Below are 21,651 nucleotides of genomic sequence, written 5' to 3' on the forward strand. Positions count from 1 at the left end.
AAAGGGAAGGAAAAAGGGAAGAAAAAAGGGAAGAAAAAAGGGGAAAGAGGGAAGAAAAAAGGGGGGAAAGGGAAGAAAAAAGGGGGAAAAGGGAAGAAAAAGGAAGAAAAAAGGGAGGAAAAAAGGGAAGGAAAAAGGGAAGGAAGGGGGAAAAAAGGAAGAAAAAAGGGAAGAAAAAAGGGAAAAAAGGGAGAAAAAGGGAAGAAAAAGGGAGAAAAAAGGGAGGAAAAAGGGAGGAAAAAGGGGGAAAAAAGGGAAGGAAAAAGGGAGAAAAAAGGGAGGAAAAAGGGAGGAAAAAGGGAGGAAAAAGGGAGGAAAAAGGGAGGAAAAAGGGAGGAAAAAGGGAGGAAAAAGGGCAAAAAAGGGGAAAAAGGGAAGAAAAAAGGGGGGGAAGGGGGGAAAAAGGGGGAAAAATGGGAAGAAAAAAGGGCAAAAAAGGGAGAAAAAAGAGAAGAAAAAAGGGAAAAAAGGGGAGAAGAAAGGAAAAAAAAGGGGGAAAATGGGAGAAAAAAGGGAAGAAAAAAGGGTAAAAAAGGGGAGAAAAAGGGGAAAAGGGAAAAAGGGGAGAAAAAATGGGAAAAAAGGGGGAATAAAGGAGGAAAAACGGGAAAAATGGGGGGGGAAGGGAAAAAAGGAAGGAGAAAAAAAGGGGGAAGAGGGGGGAAGGGGGACAAGGAGAAAATGGAACAAAGCAGGCAAAGAGGGAAACAAAATGAAGGAGGGAAAAGAGGAAAAGGGAAGGGAAAAAAGGGGAAAAGGGACGGGGGAAAAGGAAGGAGAAAAAAGGGGAAAAGAGGGAAATGGAAGAAGAAGGCAGGGAAAGAGGGAAAAGGTAAAAAAGGAAGGAGAAAGGGGTGAAAAGGGGAAAGAAGGGGAAAATGGAATAAAGGGGGAAAGAGGGAAAAAATAACAGGGAAAAATGGGGAAAGAAGAGGGAAAGGGGGAAAAGTGAAAAAATGGAGAAAAGGAAGAGGAAAAGGGTGGAGGGAAATGGGAGAAAAAGGGGGAAAAGGGGGTAAAGAAAGGAGAAAAAGAAGGGAAAAAGAGAGAAATGGGAAAGAAGGGAAAAAAGGGTGGAAAAGGGGGAAAAGGGAGAGAAAGGGGAAAACCTCTCTCCATCTATAAGAGAATTGAATTTTGAGTGGGAATTACGATAAACTCCCCATTCCCATTTTGAACTTTCCAACCCTTTTTTTTTAGGGAGAAAACTTCCCAGGCACCTGAGGAGAATCCTGGAATTAATCCTGGAATTCTGAAAGGATCAAAGGGCCCAAGAGATCCCTGAAGTCCCCAAAAAATCCCATTCCAGGGATAAAATGGGATTTATCCCAACCTGAACATCTCAGGAATGAGCACTCCCAGCTACCAATCAATGAAATTCCAGAGAAATTTGAGATAATTAGGAAAAAATTTGGGACAATGAGGAAAAACTCACCTTGGGATCGGACTCCTTGATGAGGGCAATGAAAATTGCTTCCTTTAGGGAGGAAAAATGGATTGGAGCTTAATTGATAATAATTGATAATTGGTTAATAATTAATAATTGATTAATTAATCATCATTAAAGTAGTCATCATGTTAAAATTAAAAAAAAAAAATTCCCGGGGGAAAAATCCCTTATTTTAAACTCCAGGAAATGCTAAAAATTCTATTTAAATTCTCTTTAAATCCTAAATCCTGCTTGAAGCGGAAAACTGGGAATCTTTTCCCCACAGTTCCCAAATTCCCACATTCCCCACAACTCCTGCAATTCCCATAATCCCCAAATCGCCCAACTTCCCCAATCCCCAATTTCCCCAAATCCCCAACTTCCCTCAATCTTGCAATTCTCACAGTTCCCACAATTCCCCAATTTCCCTCAATTCCCCAATCCCCAAATTCCTACAATTCCTCCAACTCCTAAATCCCCACAACTCCCCCAATTCCCAAATTGCTCAATTTACCTCAATCCCACAATCCCTAAAATTCCCAAATCCTCACAATCACCTAATTCCCAAAATTCCCCACATTCCCACAATCCCCCAAATTCCCTCCATTCCCAAATTCCCCCAAATCCCACAATTCTCACAGTTCCCACAATTCCCCAACTTTCCCCAATTCCCTCAATCCCACAATTCCCTCAATCCCCAAAATCCCCAACTTCCCCCAATCCCCCAGGTCCCTCAATTCCTAGAATTCCCACGACCCCTACAATTCCCAAAATCTCCACAATCCCCAGATTCCCCAACTTCCCCCAGTCCCCCAGGTGCCACATTCCCACAACTCCTAAAATTCCCCCAACTCCCAAATCCCCACAATTCCCCCATCCCCAACTCCCAATTCCCCCAAAATTCCCCAACTTCCCTTAATCCCACAATTCCCAATCCCCACAATCCCCCAAATTCCCAACTCCCCCAATTCCTACAATCCCCACAATCCCCCAAAATTCCCCAACTTTCCTCAATCCCACAATCCCCAAAATTCCTCACAATTCCCCACAATCACCAAACTCCCAAAATTCCCAACTCCCCCCAACTTCCCACGATCCCCTCAACTCCAATTCCTAAAATTCCCTCAATCCCCAAATCCCCCAAATTCTCCTCAATTCCCCAAATCCCCAACCTCCCCCAAATCCCCAATTTCCCTCAATCTCACAATTCTCACAGTTCCCACATCCTAAAATTCCTCCAACTCTTAAATCCCCACAACTCCCCCAATTCCCCCAATTCCCAAATTGCTCAATTTACCTCAATCCCACAATCCCTAAAATTCCCAAATCCCCACAATCCCCCAAATTCCCAACTCCTCTAGTTCCCCCAATTCCCCAAATTCCCCCAATGTCAGTTCCCAAATTCCCACAATCCCCAAATCCCCACAATTCCCCAACTTCCCTCAATCCCCAAATTCCCCAACTTCCCCCAATCCCCCCAACTCCCTCAATTCCTAGAATTCCCACAATCCCTACAAATCCCAAAATCCCCCCAATCCCCACAATTCCCAGATTCCCCAACTTTCCCCAAATCCCCCAGGCCCCACATTCCCACAACTCCTAAAATTCCCCCAACTCCCAAATCCCCACAATTCCCCCATCCCCAACTCCCAATTCCCAAATTCCCCAACTTCCCTTAATACCACAATTCTCAATCCCGACAATCCCCCAAATTCCCAACTCCCCCAACTCCTACAATTCCCCCAAAATCCCCCAACTTCCCTCAATCCCACAATCCCCAAAATTCCTCACAATTCCCCACAATCACCAAACTCCCAAAATTCCCAACTCCCCCCAACTTCCCACGATCCCCTCAACTCCTGAATCCCCTCGATCCCCACCTTCCCCCGTTCCCGCAGTTCCCGGAATTCCCCGGTCCCGGTGCCGGTCCCACCTCGTCGCGCAGGGAGCGGTGCCGCGGCTCGTGCCGGATGCGGAGCTGGTTCCCGTCCAGGCACATCGGGAAGCAGCCGTAGAACTTCACCATGGACTCGGCGGCTCTGCGGGGGATCTCCAGGTACGCCTGGCAAACACGGCCACAGCTCCCAAAAATCCCCCCAAAAATCCACCCAAACATTCCCAAAAAAACCCACCCAATTCCCCTTAAAAGCCTAAAAAATCCCCCCCAAAAATTCACAAAAAATCCCCCATAAAAATCCCCACAATCCTTGAAAAATTTCCCACAAATTCCCAAAAAGACCCTAAGAAATAACCCCAAAATCTCCCAAAAAAATCGAAAAGAATCCCCAAAAAATCATCAAAATTTCCCCAAACATCCCCTCAAAATCCCAAGAAATTCCCCCCAAAATCCCAAAAAACTTCTTAAATTTTCCCTCAAAATCCTAAAAATTCCCCCCCAAAAATCCTAAAAAATCCCCAAAGGTTCCTCCCCAAAATCCTTTTAAAATTTCCCCCAAATTCCCAAAAAGACCCCAAATAGAAATAACCCTAACGAAATATCCCCAAAATCTTCCCAAAAACCCTAAAATAATTCACCCAAAAAATCCCACAAATATCCCTCAAAATCTCAAGAAATAATAAAAAAAAAATCCCCAAAAAATCCCAAAAAACTTTTTAAAATACCCCAAAAATCCTAAAAAAATTCCCCAAAAACCCTAAAGAAATCCCCCCAATACCTCAAAATTAAAAAAAGAAAAAAAACTTCAAAAATCCCCAAAATTAAAAAAAAAATTTCCAAGAAACCCACCACGTAAACCCCAAAAATTCTAAAAAAAAAAAAACAACTTCCAAATATTTCCAAAAATTCAAAAAAATTTCCCAAAAATTCTTAAAAATATCCCCAAAATAATAAAAAAAAAATCCCAAAAAATCCTTAAAATATTCCCCAAAAATCCTCAAAAACCCCCAGAAATTGAAAAAAAATCCTGAAAAATTTCTTTAAAACATCCCCAAAAATTCCTAACAAACCCCCAAAGTTCCAGCCTCCATCCCAAGAGCTCTCCACCGCCGGCATTCCCGGGATTACCTTTTTGTGGGAGGAGAGGATGAGCAGGTCCCGCAGGCCCCCGAAGGGCTTGGCCAGGTTGGAGATCTCCTGCGGGGAGCAGCCCTTGGCCGGCAGGTTGGACACCAGCAGCACGCAGCACGGCTCGGGGCCCTCCTGCGGGGTGGGCAGGCACAGCCCCATCCCGATCCTGATCCCATAGCCCAGAGATCCCATCCCCATCCCAAAGGGAATCCCGATCCCGATCCCTATCCCGATCCCAAAGCTCCCATTCCCACCCTGATCCCGGCAGGTTGGACACCAGCAGCACGCAGCACGGCTCGGGGGCCTCCTGCGGGGTGGGCAGGCACAGCCCCATCCTGATCTGATCCCATCCCAAAGAGAATCCCAATCCCGATCCCAAAGTTCCCATCCCCATCCCAAAGGGAATTTCAATCCCGATTCCACACCTCGCTGTTCCCACTGTTCCCATCCCAAAAGGAATCTCAATCCTGATCCCAATCCCAATCCCACAGCCCAGAGCTTGCCGTTCCCATCCCAAATGGAATCCCAATCCCAATTCCAATCCTGACCCCAGAGGTCCCATTCCCATTCCAAAGGCAATTTCAAACCCATTCCCAGAGCTGCCATTCCCATCCCAAAGGGAATCCCCATCCTGATCCCAATCCTGCAGTTCGCCATTCTCATCCCAAAAGGAATTCCCATCCCAATCCTGATCCCAAAGCTCACGTTTCCATCCCAAAGGGAATTTCAGTCCCAATCCCAAAGCTCGCTGTTCCCACTGTTCCCGTTCCAAAGGAAATTCCCATCCCAATCCCAGAACTCCCATTCCCATCCCAATGGGAATTTCAATCCCGATCCCAGAGCTCACTGTTCCCATCTCAAAGGGAATCCCAATCCCAATCCCAGAGTTCCTGCTCCCATCCTAAAGGGAATTCCAATCCTGATCCCAGAGCTCCCATTCCCATCTGAAAGGGAATTTTAATCCTGTTCCCATTCCAAAGGGAATCCCAATCCCAATCCTGATCCCGATCCCAGTCCCAGAGCTCTCTGTTCCCATCCCAAAGGGACGTTCTAGGATTTGGGATTGGAATGGAGCCAAGGCCAAAGGGGTTGGAGGTTGGGATTGCTGGGAATCCTTGGGAAAGCAGGGCAATTCCCAGTGTTCCCACAATTCCCAACATTCCCACCATTCTCAAAATCCCCAAATTCCCAAGTCTCCACAATCCCACAATCCCCACATTTCCCAAATCCCTAAAATTCCCCAAATTCCCCAAATTCCCAAACGCCGCTGACCTTCCCGCCTGGATCCGTGGGTTCCTCGCTCACCGCAGGCTCTGGAAATGGGGAAAAGGAGCAGCTGGATCCTTCACAATTCCCTTTTAATCCCCTTTTCCCCAAGGATTTTTCCCCATTTTTTTTCCCCAATCACCCCAAACTCTGCATCCCCCTCCAGCTCTGGAGAATTCCATGAATTCCCTGGAATTACCTGGCCCTGCCTCTGCGGCTGTCCCGGGCTCCCCTGGCCCGTCTGGCTCCGGGGAGGGGTTGGGATGGGGATTGTTGGGATGGGGAATTTTGGGATGGGGATCGTTGGGATCCGAGGGCTCGGAGGGCTCCGATCCCGGAATTTCCAGCCCGGCCTCGGCCGGAGTTCCGGAATCTTCCCGGCCGCTTTCCCTGCAGGGAGAAACCGACAGCACCTGGAGAGCTGCCCTGGGTAATTCCCTTTTCCCATTTTCCCAAGGTTTTTCCTCATTTTTCCCCATCTTCTCAAAGGTTTTTCCATTTTCTTCTCCATTTTCCCAAAATTCACCTGCTCACTTTCCCAATTTTTTCCCCATGTTTTTCCCCCAAGATTTTTCCCCCATTTTTTCCCATCTTCTCAAGGGTTTTTCCATTTTCTTTTCCCATTTCCCCCCTTTTTTCCCCATTTTCTGAGTTTCCTCACCCCAAACTTTGGTTTCCCATTTCCCTGAGATTTTTTGCCATTTTTCCCATTTTTTTCCCCATTCTATAAAGTTTTTTTCCCCATTTTCCCAAGGACTTTTTTCCATTTTCTTCTCCCATTTTCCCAAAATTCACCTGCTCACTTTCCCAATTTTTTTCCCCCATGTTTTTCCCCCAAGATTTTTTCCCATGTTCTCCATCTTCTCAGGGGTTTTCCCATTTTCTTTTCCCATTTTCCCTTTTTCCCCATTTCTGAATTTCCTCACCCCAAATTTTGGTTTCCCATTTCCCTGAGATTTTTTGCCACTTTTCCCTTTCTTTCACCATTCTATTCATTTTTTTTCCATTTTTCCCCATTTTCCCAAGGTTTTTTTCCCATTTCCTTTTCCCATTTTCCCACATTTCACTTGCTCATTTTCCCAATTTTTTCCCCCATGTTTTTCCCCAAGATTTTTTTTCCATTTCTCCAATTTTTCGCCCTTTTTCCCTATTTCCCCCCAAGTTTTCTCCCCATTTTTTCCTATTTTCCTGAGCTTTTTTTTCCCATTTTCCCGAGGTTTTTTCTCCTATTTTCTGTCCCCATCTTCCCAAGTTTTTTTCCCATTTCCCCAAGTTTTTTTCCCATTCCCTTCCCATTTTCCCAAGGTTCATTCCCCCATTTTTTCTCCTTTCCCAAAGGATTTTTTTCCATTTTTTCCCCCAAGATTTTTTCCCATTTTCCCATTTTTTTCCCATTTTTTCCCCCTCACCTCCCACATTCGAGGCTTTCTTCACTTTCTTCTCTCCCAGGGTTTTCTTCACTTTTTCCTTTTTCCCTACAAAAAATTCCCCAAAAAACCCCAGAATTCCCAATTCCCATCAGCGATTCCTTCCAAGGGAACAAATTCCCCCAGAATTCCAAGGAATTCCAGGGAAAGGAGCAAAAAAAAAAAAAAAAAAAAGGATTTGGGAGGAAAAAAAAATCTGGATTTTTTAGGGTAAAAATCCCAAAATTTAAATTAAATCCAGGGCAATTTATGAAAAAAATTTGGATTTTTGGGGTAAAATAAACCGAAAATTTAAATTAATTCTGTGGGATTTTGGGGCAAAAAAAATCCCAAAATTTAAATTAAATCCAGGGGAATTTTGAGGGCGGGGGTAAAGGAGGATTTTAGGGGGAAATGTGGATTTTGGGTGGAAAAAAATGGATTTAAAAAGGATTTGGATTTGGGGGGGAAAAAAAGAATTTTTGGGAGAAAAGGGAGGGATTTTTCGGAAAAAAAAAATTGGGATTCTGGGGAGAAATCCAGACTTTTTTTTAGGGCAAATAATCCCAAAATTGGAATTAATCCCAAAACGGAGCTCAGGAATGGATGAAAATCAAAGATTTGGAACCCAAGAATTTCCTATTAAAACCCAATAAAATTAAAATTATTCAGCCAGTTCATTAATTAATCCAATAAGTAATTAATTAATTAAGGGGACTAATAATTCATTAAGAATTCATTAATAATTAAACAAGCTCAGGAGTGAAAGAAAATGAATTATTTGGCACCCAATAATTTCCTATTAAAAGCCAATGGAATAAAAATTAATTAAGCCAATAAATGAATTAATTAAGCTAGTTAATTAAGAATTAATTGCTAATTAATTACTAATTAGTTAATGAAAATCAACTCACCTGTCAGGGCTTTGGGGCTCTTGGTGTTGGTGGTCGGAATTTTCCTGGGAGGATAAAAAAGCCACCAGAAAATCAATTTAATTAATAATTATTAATCATTCACCCCCAATTAAAGTTCAAAGTTGGAGCCCCTCGGGTTCCCAATTATTGTAATTAATGTGAATTCATTAATGAGGGTCTTACTTGGTGCTTGTTGGAGTTTTTTTTGGGTTCAGAACTCGTTTTTTTCACCGTTTTTTTTTTCCTGGAATGGGAAAAAAAAGAGATTTATTATTATTGATATTAATTATAAATGGGATTCTTAACTTTATTAGCTAATTAAGCAGTGATAAAATATTACTTATGTCTGTTGTTAATTAAAATTTTATTCAGATTTACTAATAGATGTGCAGGTTTATATATAAATATGTTAAATAGATTATTAGTTATTAATAATTACTGCATTAATTACTTTTGACTAAGTGAATTTAATTTATATTTTATTAAAAATATGTTTATGGAACTATAAGTGCATTAATAAGGTAAATAATAATTAATCTTTAAGTGTAAGATGTAATTAATATTAATTTAATTATCAGTAACTGACACTACATTTCAATGGGATGCTTAATTTAAATTCATTAACGCTAATTAAGCAGCTATAAAAGCAGAATTATATCCACTGTTAATTGACATTTCAGTGAGATTTTATTAATCCACGTGCAAATCTGCACACACGAGCACACAGAAGGGGCAGCTCGTTACTACTGGTAATTACCCACGTTAATTAATTCAGACTGAGTTAATTTCACTTCTAGCAGTGGGGGGGGGGCAGGAACGCTCACGATTGATCATCGTCAGCGACCATTCCCACTCCCAGGTGGAATTCCTGGCTGGAGTTCCCTCTCCGGGTTGGAATTCCCAGCTGGAATTCTTGGCTGGAATTCCTGCTCCCGATTGGAATTCCTGGCTGGAATTCCCTCTCCCAGCTGGAATTACCAGTTGGAATTCCTAGCTGGAATTCCCAACTGAATTCCAACTCCCAGCAGGAATTCCCAGTCAGAATTCCCAGTTGGAATTCCCACTCCAGTCATAATTCCTGACTGGAATTCCCTCTCCCAGTTTGAATTTCCAGTCAGAATTCCTGGCGTTCCTGGCTGGAATTCGCACTCCCAGTCAGAATTCCTGGCTGGAATTCCCAGTCAGAATTTCTGTCCGGAATTCCGGGCCCCAGCCAGAATTCCCAGTTGGAATTCCCAGTCCCAGTAGAATGCCCATTGGAATTTCCTGTTGGAATTGCCACTCCCATTGGAATTCCAGTAGGAATTCCTGTTGGAATTGCCACTCCCAGCTGGAATTCCCAGTTGGAATTCCTGGCTGGAATTCCCAGTCCCAGTCAGAATTCCCACTGGAATTCCCAGTACGAATCCAAAGTTGGAATTCCCAGTCCCTGTAGGAATTCCCGGTTGGAATTCCCAGTCCACTGGAATTCCCACTGGAATTCCCAGTCCCAGTAGAATGCCCATTGGAATTTCCTGTTGGAATTGCCACTCCCATTGGAATTCCCAGTAGAATTCCCAGCTGGAATTCCCAGTCCCAGCCAGAATTCCAGTTGGAATTCCTGTTGCAATTGCCAGTCCAGCTGGAATTCCCACTACGAATTCCCAGCTGGAATTCCCTCTCCCAGTCAGAATTCCCACTGGAATTCCCAGTAGGGATTCCTGGCTGGAATTCCCAGTCCCAGTCAGAATTCCCGTTGGAACTGCCACTCCCCGTTGGAGTTCCATTCCCTCTGGCATTCCCGCTGGAGTTCCACTGGAATTCCCATTCCCTGTGGAATTCCCGCTGGAGCTCCCACTCCAGCAGAATTCCCTGTGGAATTCCCGGCCCCGGCCCACCTGGGCTCTCTCGGCCACGCTGATCGGACGCGTTTCCCGTTGAGCAGCAGCGGCGCCGTCTCCCCGAACCTGACGGCGGCGATCACGGCCTCCTTGTAGTTCATCTCCAGGTAGGCCTGGCACCGACACAGCCCGGAATTCCCGGAATTCCCGGGGTTAGGGGGCTGTGGGAACCGGGGTGGGGGGAACCCGGCCGGGATTGGGAACTGCAGGGAGGGAATCCAAGGGTGGAGGGGGAAAGGGAAAGGGAATGGAGAGAAAGAGGGAAGGGGAAAAGGGGAAAACAGAAAACAAAAGGAAAAAAGGGGGAAAAGGGAAAGGGAAGGGCAAAAAGGGGGGAAAGGGAAGGGAAGAAAGGAAAAGGAAGGAAAATGGGAAAAAAGGAAAAAAAGGGGGGTAAGGGGGAAGGGAAGGGAAGGGGAAGGGGAGGGGAAGGGGAAGGGGAAGGGGAAAGGGAAAGGGAAAGGGAAAGGGAAAAGGAAAAGGGAAAAGGGAAAAGGGAAAGGGAAAAGAAAGGAAAAGGGAAAGGGAAAGGGAAAGGGAAAGGAAAGGAAAGGAAAGGAAAGGGAAAGGAAAAGGAAAGGAAAAGGAAAAGGAAAAGGAAAAGGAAAAGTGAAAGGAAAGGAAAGGAAAGAAAGGAAGGAAAGGAAAGAAAGGAAAGGAAAGGAAAGGAAAGGAAAGGAAAGGAAAGGAAAGGAAAGGAAAGGAAAGGAAAGGAAAGGAAAGGAAAGGAAAGGAAAGGAAAGGAAAGGAAAGGAAAGGAAAAGGAAGGAAAGGAAAGGAAAGGAAAGGAAAGGAAAAGGAAGGAAAGGAAAGGAAAGGAAAGGAAAGGAAAGGAAGAAGGAAAGAGGAATACAGAGGAGAAGGGAAAAAGGAGATTAAAAGGAGGGAGAAAAGGGGAAAGAGGGGGAAAGGGAAGGGGAGAAAGGGAAAAGAAGGAAAAGGGAGGAAAAAGAAGGGGAGAAGGAAAATAAACGGAGAACAAAGGGAAACAAGGGAAGGGGGAAAACAGGAGAAAAACTGGGGGGAAAGGAAGGGGAAAGAAGGGGAAAAGAAGGGAAGAAAGGAAAATAAAGGTGGAAAAAGATGGGGGAAAGGGGGAAAAAGGGAAGAATGGAGGAAAGCGGGGAAAAAGAGAGAAAAAAGGGAATGGGAAGGGGGAAAACCAGGAAAAAAACGGGAGAAAAGGGGGGAAATGGGAGGGAAAAAGAGGAAAAAAAGGGAAGGAACAAAAACCTCTCCATCCATAAAATCCCAGAAGGGCGAGTGGGAAGAGCTCTGAATTCCCAGCCCCGCTGGGCCCTCTGGGAAGGAGTGAGGCCATTCCCAATCCCGCGCTGGGGCTCACCTCGTTGCGGGAGCGCAGCACGATGAGGTCGCTGACCTTCCCGAAGGGCTGCACCAACTTCTTGATGTCCTGGTCGGAAAATCCCGAATCCGGCAGGTCCGAGATCTGCAGCACCGTGCCACAGCTCAGCAGCTCCTCCCGCAGCAGCTGCAAAACACCCAGGGGATTCCTGCAATTCCGGGATTCCTGGAAATCTGGGATTCCTGCAAATCCGGGATTCCACAAATCTGGGATTCCCACGGGCTCTGCCGCTGGGAGGGTCCAGGGGAGGCTGGGCTGGAACTGGGGAATAAATCTTGATGGAATTCCAGAAATTCTCCATCCCTGGAAAGGCTGGGTTGGAATTGGAGCCACCAGGGATTGTGGAATAAATGTTGATGGAATTCCAGAATTTCACAGAATTCCAGGATTTTTTTCATCCATGGAAGTATCCAGGGAAAGGCTGGATTGGAATGGTTGGAATTGTGGAATAAATCTTGATGGAATTCCAGGAATTTTCCATCCCTTTAAAGATTGGATTGGAAGGGTGGGGTTGTGGGAATTATGGAATAAATCTTGACGGAATTCCAGGAATTTTCATCCCTGGAAGTGTCCAAGGAAAAGCTGGATTGGAATTGTTGGATTTGTGGAATAAATGTTGATGGAATTCCAGGATTTTTGGGAATTATTTTATCCAAGGAAAGGTTGAATTTGAGCCACCTGGGATTGTGGGAATTGTGGAATAAATCTTGATGGAATTCCAAAATTAACAGAATTCCAGGGTTTTTTCATCCCTAGAAGCACCCAGGAAAGGCTGGATTGGAATTGTGGAATAAATCTTGACGGAATTCCAGGAATTTTCCATCCCTGAAAGACTGGATTGGATTGGAAGGGTGGGGTTATGGGAATTATGGAATAAATCTTGACGGAATTCCAGGAATTTTCCATCCCTGGAAGTGTCCAAGGAAAGCTGGATTGAATTGTTGGAATTGTGGAATAAATCTTGATGGAATTCCAGGATTTTTGGAATTATTTTATCCAAGGAAAGGTTGGATTTGAGCCACCTGGGATTGTGGGAATTGTGGAATAAATCTTGATGGAATTCCAAATTAACAGAATTCCAGGGTTTTTTCATCCCTGAAGCACCCAGGGAAAGGCTGGATTGGAATTGTGGAATAAATCTTGACGGAATTCCAGGAATTTTTCATCCCTGGAAAGGTTGGATTGGATTGGAAAGGTGGGGTTGTGGGAATTATGGAATAAATCTTGATGAATTCCAGGAATTTTCATTCTTGGAAGTGTCCAAGGAAAGTTGGAATGGAGCCACCTGAATTGTGGAATAAATGTTGATGGAATTCCAGAATTCCAGAGAATTCCAGGATTTTTTCATTCCTGGAAGAGCCCAAGGAAAGGCTGCATTGGAATTGTTGGGATTGTGGAATAAATCTTGATGGAATTCCAGAATTCCAAGGGAAGGTTGGGCTGGATTGTGGGAATCCTGGAATAAATCATCTCCAAATCCCTTCCCATACAGAATTCCAGAATTCCCACCTGCATCCTGGCAGGAAATCTCCCACAGAACAACTTCCCTGAAGTCAAACCCCACCCAAACACAGGAATTCCCAAAAAACCACAAAGCCCAGAATCCGCCAAACCCCAGGAATTCCCACAAATCCACCAAACCCAACATATTCCCAAAAAAAACCACCAAACCCCAGAAATTCCTAAAAAAACATCAAACCCTGGGAATTTCCCCCAAATCCAGAAATTTCCAAATATCCACCAAACCCCAGGAATTGCCCAAACCCACAAAACCCAGGAATTCTTGCAAATCCCCAACCCCAGGAATTGCTCCAAACCCTGAAACCCCAGGAATTCCCAAATATCCCCCCAAACCCCAGGAATTGCCAAAAAACCACCAAGCTCCAGGAATCCCCCAAACCCAGAAAATGCCCCAACCCCCAAAACCCCAGGAATTCCCACAAATCCACCAAACCCCAGAAATTCCTGCAAAACCCCCAAACCCCAGGAGTTCCCCAACCCCAGGAATTCCCTCAAACCCCAGAAATCGCCCCAAAACCACCAAGCCCCAGGAATTGCTCCAAACCCCGAAACCCCAGGAATTCCCACCACACCTACAAACCCCAGGAATTCCCAAATACCCCCCCAAACCCCAGAAATTGCCCCAAACCCACATACCCCAAGAATTCCACAAACCCCACAAATTCCCAAAAAACCACCAAGCCCCAGGAATCCCCCAAACCCCAGAAATTGTCACCAAACCCACAAACCCCAGGAATTCCCAAAAATCCACCAAACCCCAGGAATTGCTCCAAACTCCACAAACCCCAAGAATTCCCAAATATCCCCCAAACCCCCAGGAATCACAAGCTCCAGGAATTCCCAAATATCCCCCAAATCCTAGAAATTGCTCCAAACTCCACAAACCCCCAGGAATTCCCAAATATCCCCCAAACCCCCAGGAATCCCAACCCCCAGGAATTCCCACATATCCCCAAACCCCCAGGAATCCCAACCCCCAGGAATTCCCACATATCCCCCAAACCCCCAGGAATCCCAACCACAGGAATTCCCACATATCTCCCAAATCCTAGAAACTGCCCCAAACTCCACAAACCTCAGGAATTCCCACATATCCCCAAACCCCCAGGAATCCCAACCCCAGGAATTCCCAAATATCTCCCAAACCCCCAGGAAACCCAACCGCCAGGAATTCCCAAATATCCCCCAAACTCCCAGGAATCCCAACCCCCAGGAATTCCTACATATCCCCAAACCCCCAGGAATCCCAAACTCCCAGGAATTCCCAAATATCCCCCAAACTCCCAGGAATTCCCAAATATCCCCCAAATCCCAGGAATTGCACCAAACTCCACAAACCCCCAGGAATTCCCACATATCCCCCAACCCCCAGGAATCCCAGCCCCCAGGAATTCCCAAATATCTCCCAAACCCCCAGGAATTCCCAAATATCCCCCAAACCCCCAGGAATCCCAACCCTAGGAATTCCCACATATCCCCCAAACCCCCAGGAATCTCAACCCCCAGGAATTCCCAAATATCCCCCAAATCCCAGGAATTACACCAAACTCCACAAACCTCAGGAATTCCCACATATACCCCAAACCCCCAGGAATCCCAACCCCCAGGAATTCCCAAACATCCCCCAAACCCCCAGGAATTCCCAAATATCCCCCAAATCCTAGAAATTGCTCCAAACTCCACAAACCTCAGGAATTCCCACATATCTCCCAAGCCCCCAGGAATTCCCACATATCCCCCAACCCCCAGGAATCCCAAGCCCAGGAATTCCCAAATATCCCCCAAACCCCCAGGAATCCCAACCCCCAGGAATTCCCACATATCCCCAAACCCCCAGGAATCCCAAGCCCCAGGAATTCCCAAACATCCCCCAAACCCCCAGGAATTCCCAAATATCCCCCAAACCCCCAGGAATCCCAACCCTAGGAATTCCCACATATCCCCCAAACCCCCAGGAATCCCAACCCTAGGAATTCCCACATATCCCCCAAACCTCCAGCAATCCCAACCCCAGGAATTCCCACATATCCCCCAAACCCCCAGGAATCCCAACCCCAGTAATTCCCACATATCCCCCAAACCCCCAGGAATCCCAACCCCCAGGAATTCCCAAACATCCCCCAAACCCCCAGGAATTCCCACATATCTCCCAAATCCTAGAAATTGCTCCAAACTCCACAAACCTCAGGAATTCCCACATATCTCCCAAACCCCCATGAATTCCCACATATCCCCCAAGCCCCCAGCAATCCCAAGCCCCAGGAATTCCCACATATCCCCCAAACCCCCAAGAATCCCAACCCCAGGAATTCCCACATATCCCCCAAACCCCCAGGAATCCCAGCCCCCAGGAATTCCCACATATCCCCGCGCACCCACCCGGTTGTAGGGCTGGCTCTTCCCGGTCTCCTCCTCCTCCTCCTGCTCCCTCTCGCTGCCGGGCGCTGCCCCGGGCGCTGCGGGGGCGGAGCCGGGCGCGGCCCCTCCGTCCCTGCGGCCGCTCCGGGCGCCCTTGCGGGGCTCCCCGGGGGCTCTGCCGGCGCTCAGCGAGCCCTGCACGGCCGCCTGCAGCGATCGGTGCCGCTGGAACTCGGCCAGGAAGCCCGGGCCCAGCGTCTGCATCACGGCCTCCAGAGCCGCTCGCCGGGCTGCAGAGACACGGCATGGCGCACAGTGGGAAACGGGGAATTTTGGGGTGGGTTCTTTTTTGGGAATTCTGGGGGAAACGGGAATTTTTTTGGGGGAAACATGGGAATTGTATGGGATTTTTTTGGGGGGAATTTTGGGGGAAAAAAATGGGGATTTTTAGGGATTTTTTTGGAATTTTTGGGTGAAAAAATTTGAATTTTTGGGGATTTCTTTTGAATTTTGGGAAAAAAAGGGATTTTTTTGCGAATTTTTTGGGGAATTTTGGGAGAAAAATGGGAACTTTTCGGAGTTTTTTTTTTTTTAGAGAAAAAACCGAGAATTTTTGCTGATTTTTTTTTTTTTTGATTTTGGGGGGGGAAAAAAAAGGGAATTTTTGGGGGGAAAATTGAGAATTTTTTGGGGGGAAAAAAATGGGAATTTTGGGAAAAAAATGGGATTTTTGGGGGGGGAAAAATGGGAATCTTTTGGGGAGGAAAATGGGAATTTGATGGGATTTTTCTGGGGGAATTTGGGGGGCATTTTTCGGGGAATTTTGGGAAAAAAAGGGGATTTTTTTTTTTTTTTTTGACAATACAGGAGTTTTTGGGAATTTTTTGGGATTCTTTTGAGGAAAAAATGAGAATATTTGGGGAATTTTTTTTTAATATTGGGAAAAAAATGGAAATTTTTTGGAAAATAAAAGGGGATTTTTTGGGATTTTTTTGGGGAATTTTGAGAGGGTTTTTTTAGGGAAAAAAAAGAGAATTTTTTTTTTTAAATTATGGTGAAAAAAGAGGGAATTTTTTGGGAATTTTCAGGAGAAAAATGGGAATTTTTGGGGGGGAAATGGGAATTTTTGGGGAAAAAACCCAGGATTTTTTAAAAAAAATTTTTTTTTAAAAAATGGTAATTTTTTTGGAGTTCTTTTTTTTTCAATTTCTTGTTATTTGGAGGAAAAAACGGGAATTGGTTGGGATTTTTTTGGGGGTATTTTGGGAATAAAACAGGAATTTTTGGGGTATTTTGGAAAGAAACCCCGGTCATTTATGGGGAACTTTTGGAGAATTTTTAAAAACTTTTTTTTTGGAATTTTTTGGGAATTCTTTGGGAATTTCCCTGCTCCTCTGTGACCCCGCAGTACTTACTGCCTCGGAGCCTTCCTGCGCTGCTGGGGCTGCTCTAATTAGTCCTTAATTAGTCCTTAATTAATGCCCGGTGCTGCGGCTGCGGAGAACCCACAGGTCGGTTACTGCTCGGAGCATTCCCGGTTCATGGAACTGATCCCAAAAAAATCCTGGGAATCTCAAAATTCCCTTTGGGGGGGGGGTTAAAAACTTTGGGAATCCCACAGAGCATTCCCAAAATTCCCATCGGGAATCCCACTGAGCATTCCCAAAATTCCAATTGGGGGTGAAAAAAACCCGTTGGGAATCCCAGTGAATTCCCAAAATTCCCATCAGGATTCCCATTGAGCATTCCCAAAATTCCCATTGGGGCTGGAAAACCATTGGGAATTCTGCTGAACATTCCCAAAGTTCCCATCGGGAATCCCACTGAGCATTCCCAAAATTCCCATCAGGGTTGAAAAAAAAAATCACGAATTCCAATGAATTCCCAAAATTCCCATTAGGGGTGAAGAAAACGTTGGGAATCCCAGTGAGCATTCCCAAAATTCCAATTAGGGGTGAAAAAACTGTCAGGAATCCCACTGAGCATTCCCAAAATTCCCATTGGCATTGGAAAACCACGGGGAATTCCGCTGAACATTCCCAACATGCCCATCAAGGATCCCACTGAGCATTCCCAAAATTCCAATTAGGGGTGAAAAAACCGTCAGGAATCTCACTGAACGCTCCCAAAATTCCCATTGAAGATTAAAAAATCATCGGGAATCCCACTGAGCATTCCCAAAATTCTGATCAGGGTTGAAAAAACCATGGTGAATCCCAGAGAATTCCCAAAATTCCCACTGGGGGTGAAGAAAACTTTGGGAATTCCACTGAGCAGTCCCAAAATTCCCGCTGGGAATCCACTCAGCATTCCCAAAATTCTGCTCAGGCTTGAAAAAACCATGGCGAACCCCAGCGAATTCCCAAAATTCCCGCTGGGGGCGAAGAACACTTTGGGAACGCCGGAGCATTCCCAAAATTCCCTCTGGGGGGGTCGGACAGACCGCGGGACTCGCGGGGAATCCCCGCCCTCCCCCCGGGGGTGCCAATGACCTTCGGAGCGGCTGCCGGGCCGGCGGGCGCGCTCCGCGCTGCCCGAGCGCCGCTCCCGCTCCCGCTCCCGGGGGCTGCCCCGCGCCAGGCTCCGCGGCCGCTGCGGCGAGCGGGAGCGGGAGCGGGGCCGCGGCAGGTGCCGCCCGGGGCTGCGGGAGCGGGGCCGCGGCAGGTGCCGCCCGGGGCTGCGGGAGCGGGGCCGCCGCGGCCGCCCGGGGCTGCGGGAGCGCGAGCGGCGGCGGTAGGCGGAGCTGGGCGGGCCGGGCGGGCCCCGGGAGCGGCGGCGGGAGGGGCTGAGAGAGCCCGAGCGGCGGCGGGGGGTGCGGTTCTCCTTGCGGTCTGCGCCATGTCTGCACCGGGAGAGAGAGAGAGAGAGAGGGGTGAGAGTGCGGGGGGGGATGGGGGAAATGAATGGGGAAAGGGGGAAATGGGGATTGGGGAAATGGGGATGGGGAAAATGGGGATAATGGGGATAATGGGGGAAATGGGGGAAATGGGGGAAATGGGGATGGGGGAAATGGGGATAATGGGGATGGGGAAAATGGGGATGGGGAAAATGGGGATGGGATTGGGAAATGGGGATGGGATTGGGAAATGGGGATGGGATTGGGAAATGGGGGAATGGGGAAAACGGGGATTGGCGGAAATGGGGATGGGATTGGGAAATGGGGGAAATGGGGATGGGGGAAATGGGGATGGGGAAAATGGGGATGGGGAAAGGGAATAGGATTGGGGAATAGGGGAAATGGGGATTGGGGAAATGGGGAAATGGAGATTGGGGAAATGGGGAATGGGGGAAATGGGGATTGGGAAAGGGAATGGGGGAAATGGGGATGGGGGAAATGGGGAATGGGGAAATGGGGAATAGGGGAAATGGGGAATAGGGGATTGGGAAAGGGAATGGGGGAAATGGGGATTGGGGGAAATGGGGAATAGGGCAAATGGGGAATGAGGGAAATGAGGGAAATGAGGGAAATGAGGGAAATGAGGGAAATGAGGGAAATGAGGGAAATGAGGGAAACGAGGGAAACGAGGGAAACGAGGGAAACGAGGGAAACGAGGGAAACGAGGGTATAGGGGATTGGGAAAGGGAATGGGGGAAATGGGGATTGGGGGGAAATGGGGATTGGGAAAGGGAAAAGGGGAAATGGGGATTGGGGAAATGGGGATTTAGGAAAAGGGAATGGGATTGGGAAATGGGGACTGGGGGAAAGGGAATAAGGGAAATGGGGATTGGGGACTAGGGGGATTTGAGGAAAGTAAGAAATGAAAAAAGCCCAGGGAAACGCTGGAAGATCTGGACTGAACTGGAAAAACTGGGGAAAAAACTCTGTGAACTGATTTGGGGGAAAATGGGGGATTGGGGGAAAAGGGGAAAAGAGATTTCTGGGGAAAGAAGGAAATGAGAAAAAACCAGGAGAACACTGGACAGATCTGGACTGAACTAGAAAACTAGGAAAATGGATAAAACTGGGAAAACTGGGGAAAAATTATTACAAGGGACTTAATGGGATCAAACTGGAATGAAAGGGACAAAACTGGAAAAAAACTGGACAAAAACTGGAAAAAACTGGAATAGAACTGGAAAAAACTGGAAAAAACTGGAAAGAACTGGAAAAATGAAAAAAAGGAAAAAATTGAAAAAAATTGAAAAAAACCTGAAAAATGGGAAAAATGGGGAAAAAAGAAAATAAAGGAAAAAAATGGAAAAAATGGAGAAACTGAGAAAACTGGACAAAGCTGGAAAATACTGTAAACAAATAGAAAAAATGGACTGTAAATGGATTAAACTGGAATAAAAGGGATGAAACTGGATAAAACAGGACTAAACTGGAAAAAATGGGAAAACAGGCAAAACTGGACTAAACCTGACTAATCTGGACTAAACTAGAAAAACCTGGAAAAAATGGATCACAGTGGATAAAACTGGAAAAAATGTGTGGAATTTAAGGTCCCTCCAACCCAAACCAGCTCGGAATTCTATGGAATTTGGGACAAAATCTCATTAAAAGGCCCTAAAATTTTATAATAAAAATGTGACCTTGTGGAGGGGGGAAATCAGGGAAAAGAAATTGTTAAAATGAAGGAGTTAATTAATAATTAAGGGGAGGAATTCAAAGCACAAGGTACCTGTTGGAGGAGTGAGCCTCAGGATTCCACTCGGGATATCTGCCAATGACAAAGGGAAAAATGTCAGTGGAAAAGCCAAAATTCCCCCCAAAACAGGGATTTTTCCAGATAAATATTCCCATTTGGGACCCCAAAAGCACCAAATGTTGATTTCTGTTTGGGAATGTCCCTGATGGGATTTAAGGTTCCTCCCACCCCAAACAATTCCAAGATTTTGGGGCCCCTCAGCTCTGGGAGAGCTGGGAATGTTCCCCTGGAGAAGGGAAAATCCAGGGAATCCTCAGAGTCCCTGAAGGGGCTCCAGGAGAGCTGGAGAGGGACTGGGGACAAGGGACAGAGGGACAGGAGCCAGGGAATGGCTCCCACTGGGAAAGGGGAGCTTGGGCTGGGATCTGGGCAAGGAATTGCTGGCTGGGCTGAATTCCCAGGAAATCCCAGGAATTCCCAGCCCCTGGATCCCTGGCAGTGCCCAAGGCTGGGCTGGGATGGACTTGGATCCGTCCGGGACAGTGGGAGCTGTCCCTGCCCATGGATGGGGTGCAGTTGGTGGGATTTAAGGTCCCTCTCCAGCATTCCATGATTCCCTGTGGATCCCTAATGGATTCCCCAGTGGATCCCCAACTGATTCCCAGTGGATCTCAAAAAGAAACCAAATGGATCCCCGGTGGATTCCCAAATGATTCCCAGTGGATTTCACAGTGGATTCCCAATGCACCCCCAGAGGATCCCCAATGGATCCCAAACTGATTCCCAATGGATCCCAAGTGGACTCAACCATACATTCCCAATGGATCTCCAGTGGATTCCCTGCGGATCCTCAGTGGATCCCGAGCAAATTCCCAGTGGATTCCAAATGGACTCCAAATGGATTCCCCAGTGCAATCCCGACAGATTCCCAATCCATTCCCAGTGGATTCCCAAATGGATTCCACAGTGCATTCCCAAAATATTCCCAATGGATCCTCAAAAAGATCCCCAATTTATTCCTACTGGATTCCAAATGGACCCCAAATCGATTCCCCAGTTCAATCCCAGTGGATTCCCAATGCATTCCCAGTGGTTCCTCGTCAGATCCCCAGTTGATCCCAAATGGATTCCCCAGTGGATTCCCAATGGTCTCCCAAGTGATTCCCAACGGATCCCCAGTTCAATCCCAGTGGATTCTCAATGGATCCTCGACAGATCCCCAATTGATTCCCACTGGATCACCACTGGATCCCCCCGTGCATTCCCACTGGATCCCCCATGGATCCCCACTGGGTTCCCCAGTGCATTCCCACTGGATCCCCCTGTGCATTCCCACTGGATCCCCAATGGATCCCCCTGTGCATTCCTACTGAATCCCCAATGGATCCCCCTGTGCATTCCTACCGGATCCCCCGTGGATCCCCACTGGATCCCCCTGTGCATTCCCACTGGATCCCCCATGGATTCCCCAGTGCATTCCTACCGGATCCCCAGTGGATCCCCAATGGATCCCCCTGTGCATTCCCACCGGATCCCCCCTGGATCCCCCCGTGCATTCCCACCGGATCCCCCCTGGATCCCCCTGTGCATTCCCACCGGATCCCCCGTGGATCCCTTACTGTTGGCGCAGCCGGCGGCAGCTCTCGAGGTGGGCGGGGTTGTTCTGGTGCAGGATCCAGTCCTGGGGGAAAAGAGAACATCGGGAGAAGCGGGATCAGGGTGGAAAATCCGGGATCAGCCCGGTCCCTCGGAGCTGGGTCTCCCTTTCCAGCCCCTTTTTACCTCGGATAAGTCAAATTTCCAGGGAACAGGGGCAGGCGGTGAAGAGCCGGTGAGCACTGCTCCCGAACTAAAGCCTCAATTACAGTGATTGATCCAACCCGAATGAACTCAA

General features: G+C 47.0%; 1 protein-coding gene across 5 annotated transcripts in view; it reads right to left on the reverse strand.

Moving 5' to 3' along the window:
- Window positions 1–21,651, reverse strand: part of ZNF638 (zinc finger protein 638) — a 42,730-nt gene that overhangs the window by 11,813 nt on the left and 9,266 nt on the right. For 4 of the 5 annotated variants that reach the window (XM_059845528.1, XM_059845532.1, XM_059845531.1 and 1 more), the window contains 14 exons: window positions 21,377–21,438; window positions 19,791–19,829; window positions 17,661–18,010; window positions 15,190–15,458; window positions 11,269–11,415; window positions 9,921–10,036; window positions 8,227–8,287; window positions 8,044–8,087; window positions 7,133–7,198; window positions 5,923–6,113; window positions 5,730–5,770; window positions 4,455–4,589; window positions 3,310–3,468; window positions 1,436–1,477 (listed from right to left, as the gene is read on the reverse strand). In XM_059845528.1, the coding sequence (XP_059701511.1) occupies window positions 1,436–1,477; window positions 3,310–3,468; window positions 4,455–4,589; window positions 5,730–5,770; window positions 5,923–6,113; window positions 7,133–7,198; window positions 8,044–8,087; window positions 8,227–8,287; window positions 9,921–10,036; window positions 11,269–11,415; window positions 15,190–15,458; window positions 17,661–18,010; window positions 19,791–19,829; window positions 21,377–21,438 (1,722 nt within the window). Of the gene's footprint in view, window positions 1–1,435; window positions 1,478–3,309; window positions 3,492–4,454; window positions 4,590–5,729; window positions 5,771–5,922; window positions 6,114–7,132; window positions 7,199–8,043; window positions 8,088–8,226; window positions 8,288–9,920; window positions 10,037–11,268; window positions 11,416–15,189; window positions 15,459–17,660; window positions 18,011–19,790; window positions 19,830–21,376; window positions 21,439–21,651 lie in introns of all 5 variants that reach the window. The other variant, XM_059845530.1, reaches the window with a different exon arrangement.

Source organism: Haemorhous mexicanus, chromosome 4 (assembly GCF_027477595.1).
Source record: "Haemorhous mexicanus isolate bHaeMex1 chromosome 4, bHaeMex1.pri, whole genome shotgun sequence".
Taxonomy (NCBI): Eukaryota; Metazoa; Chordata; class Aves; order Passeriformes; family Fringillidae; genus Haemorhous; species Haemorhous mexicanus.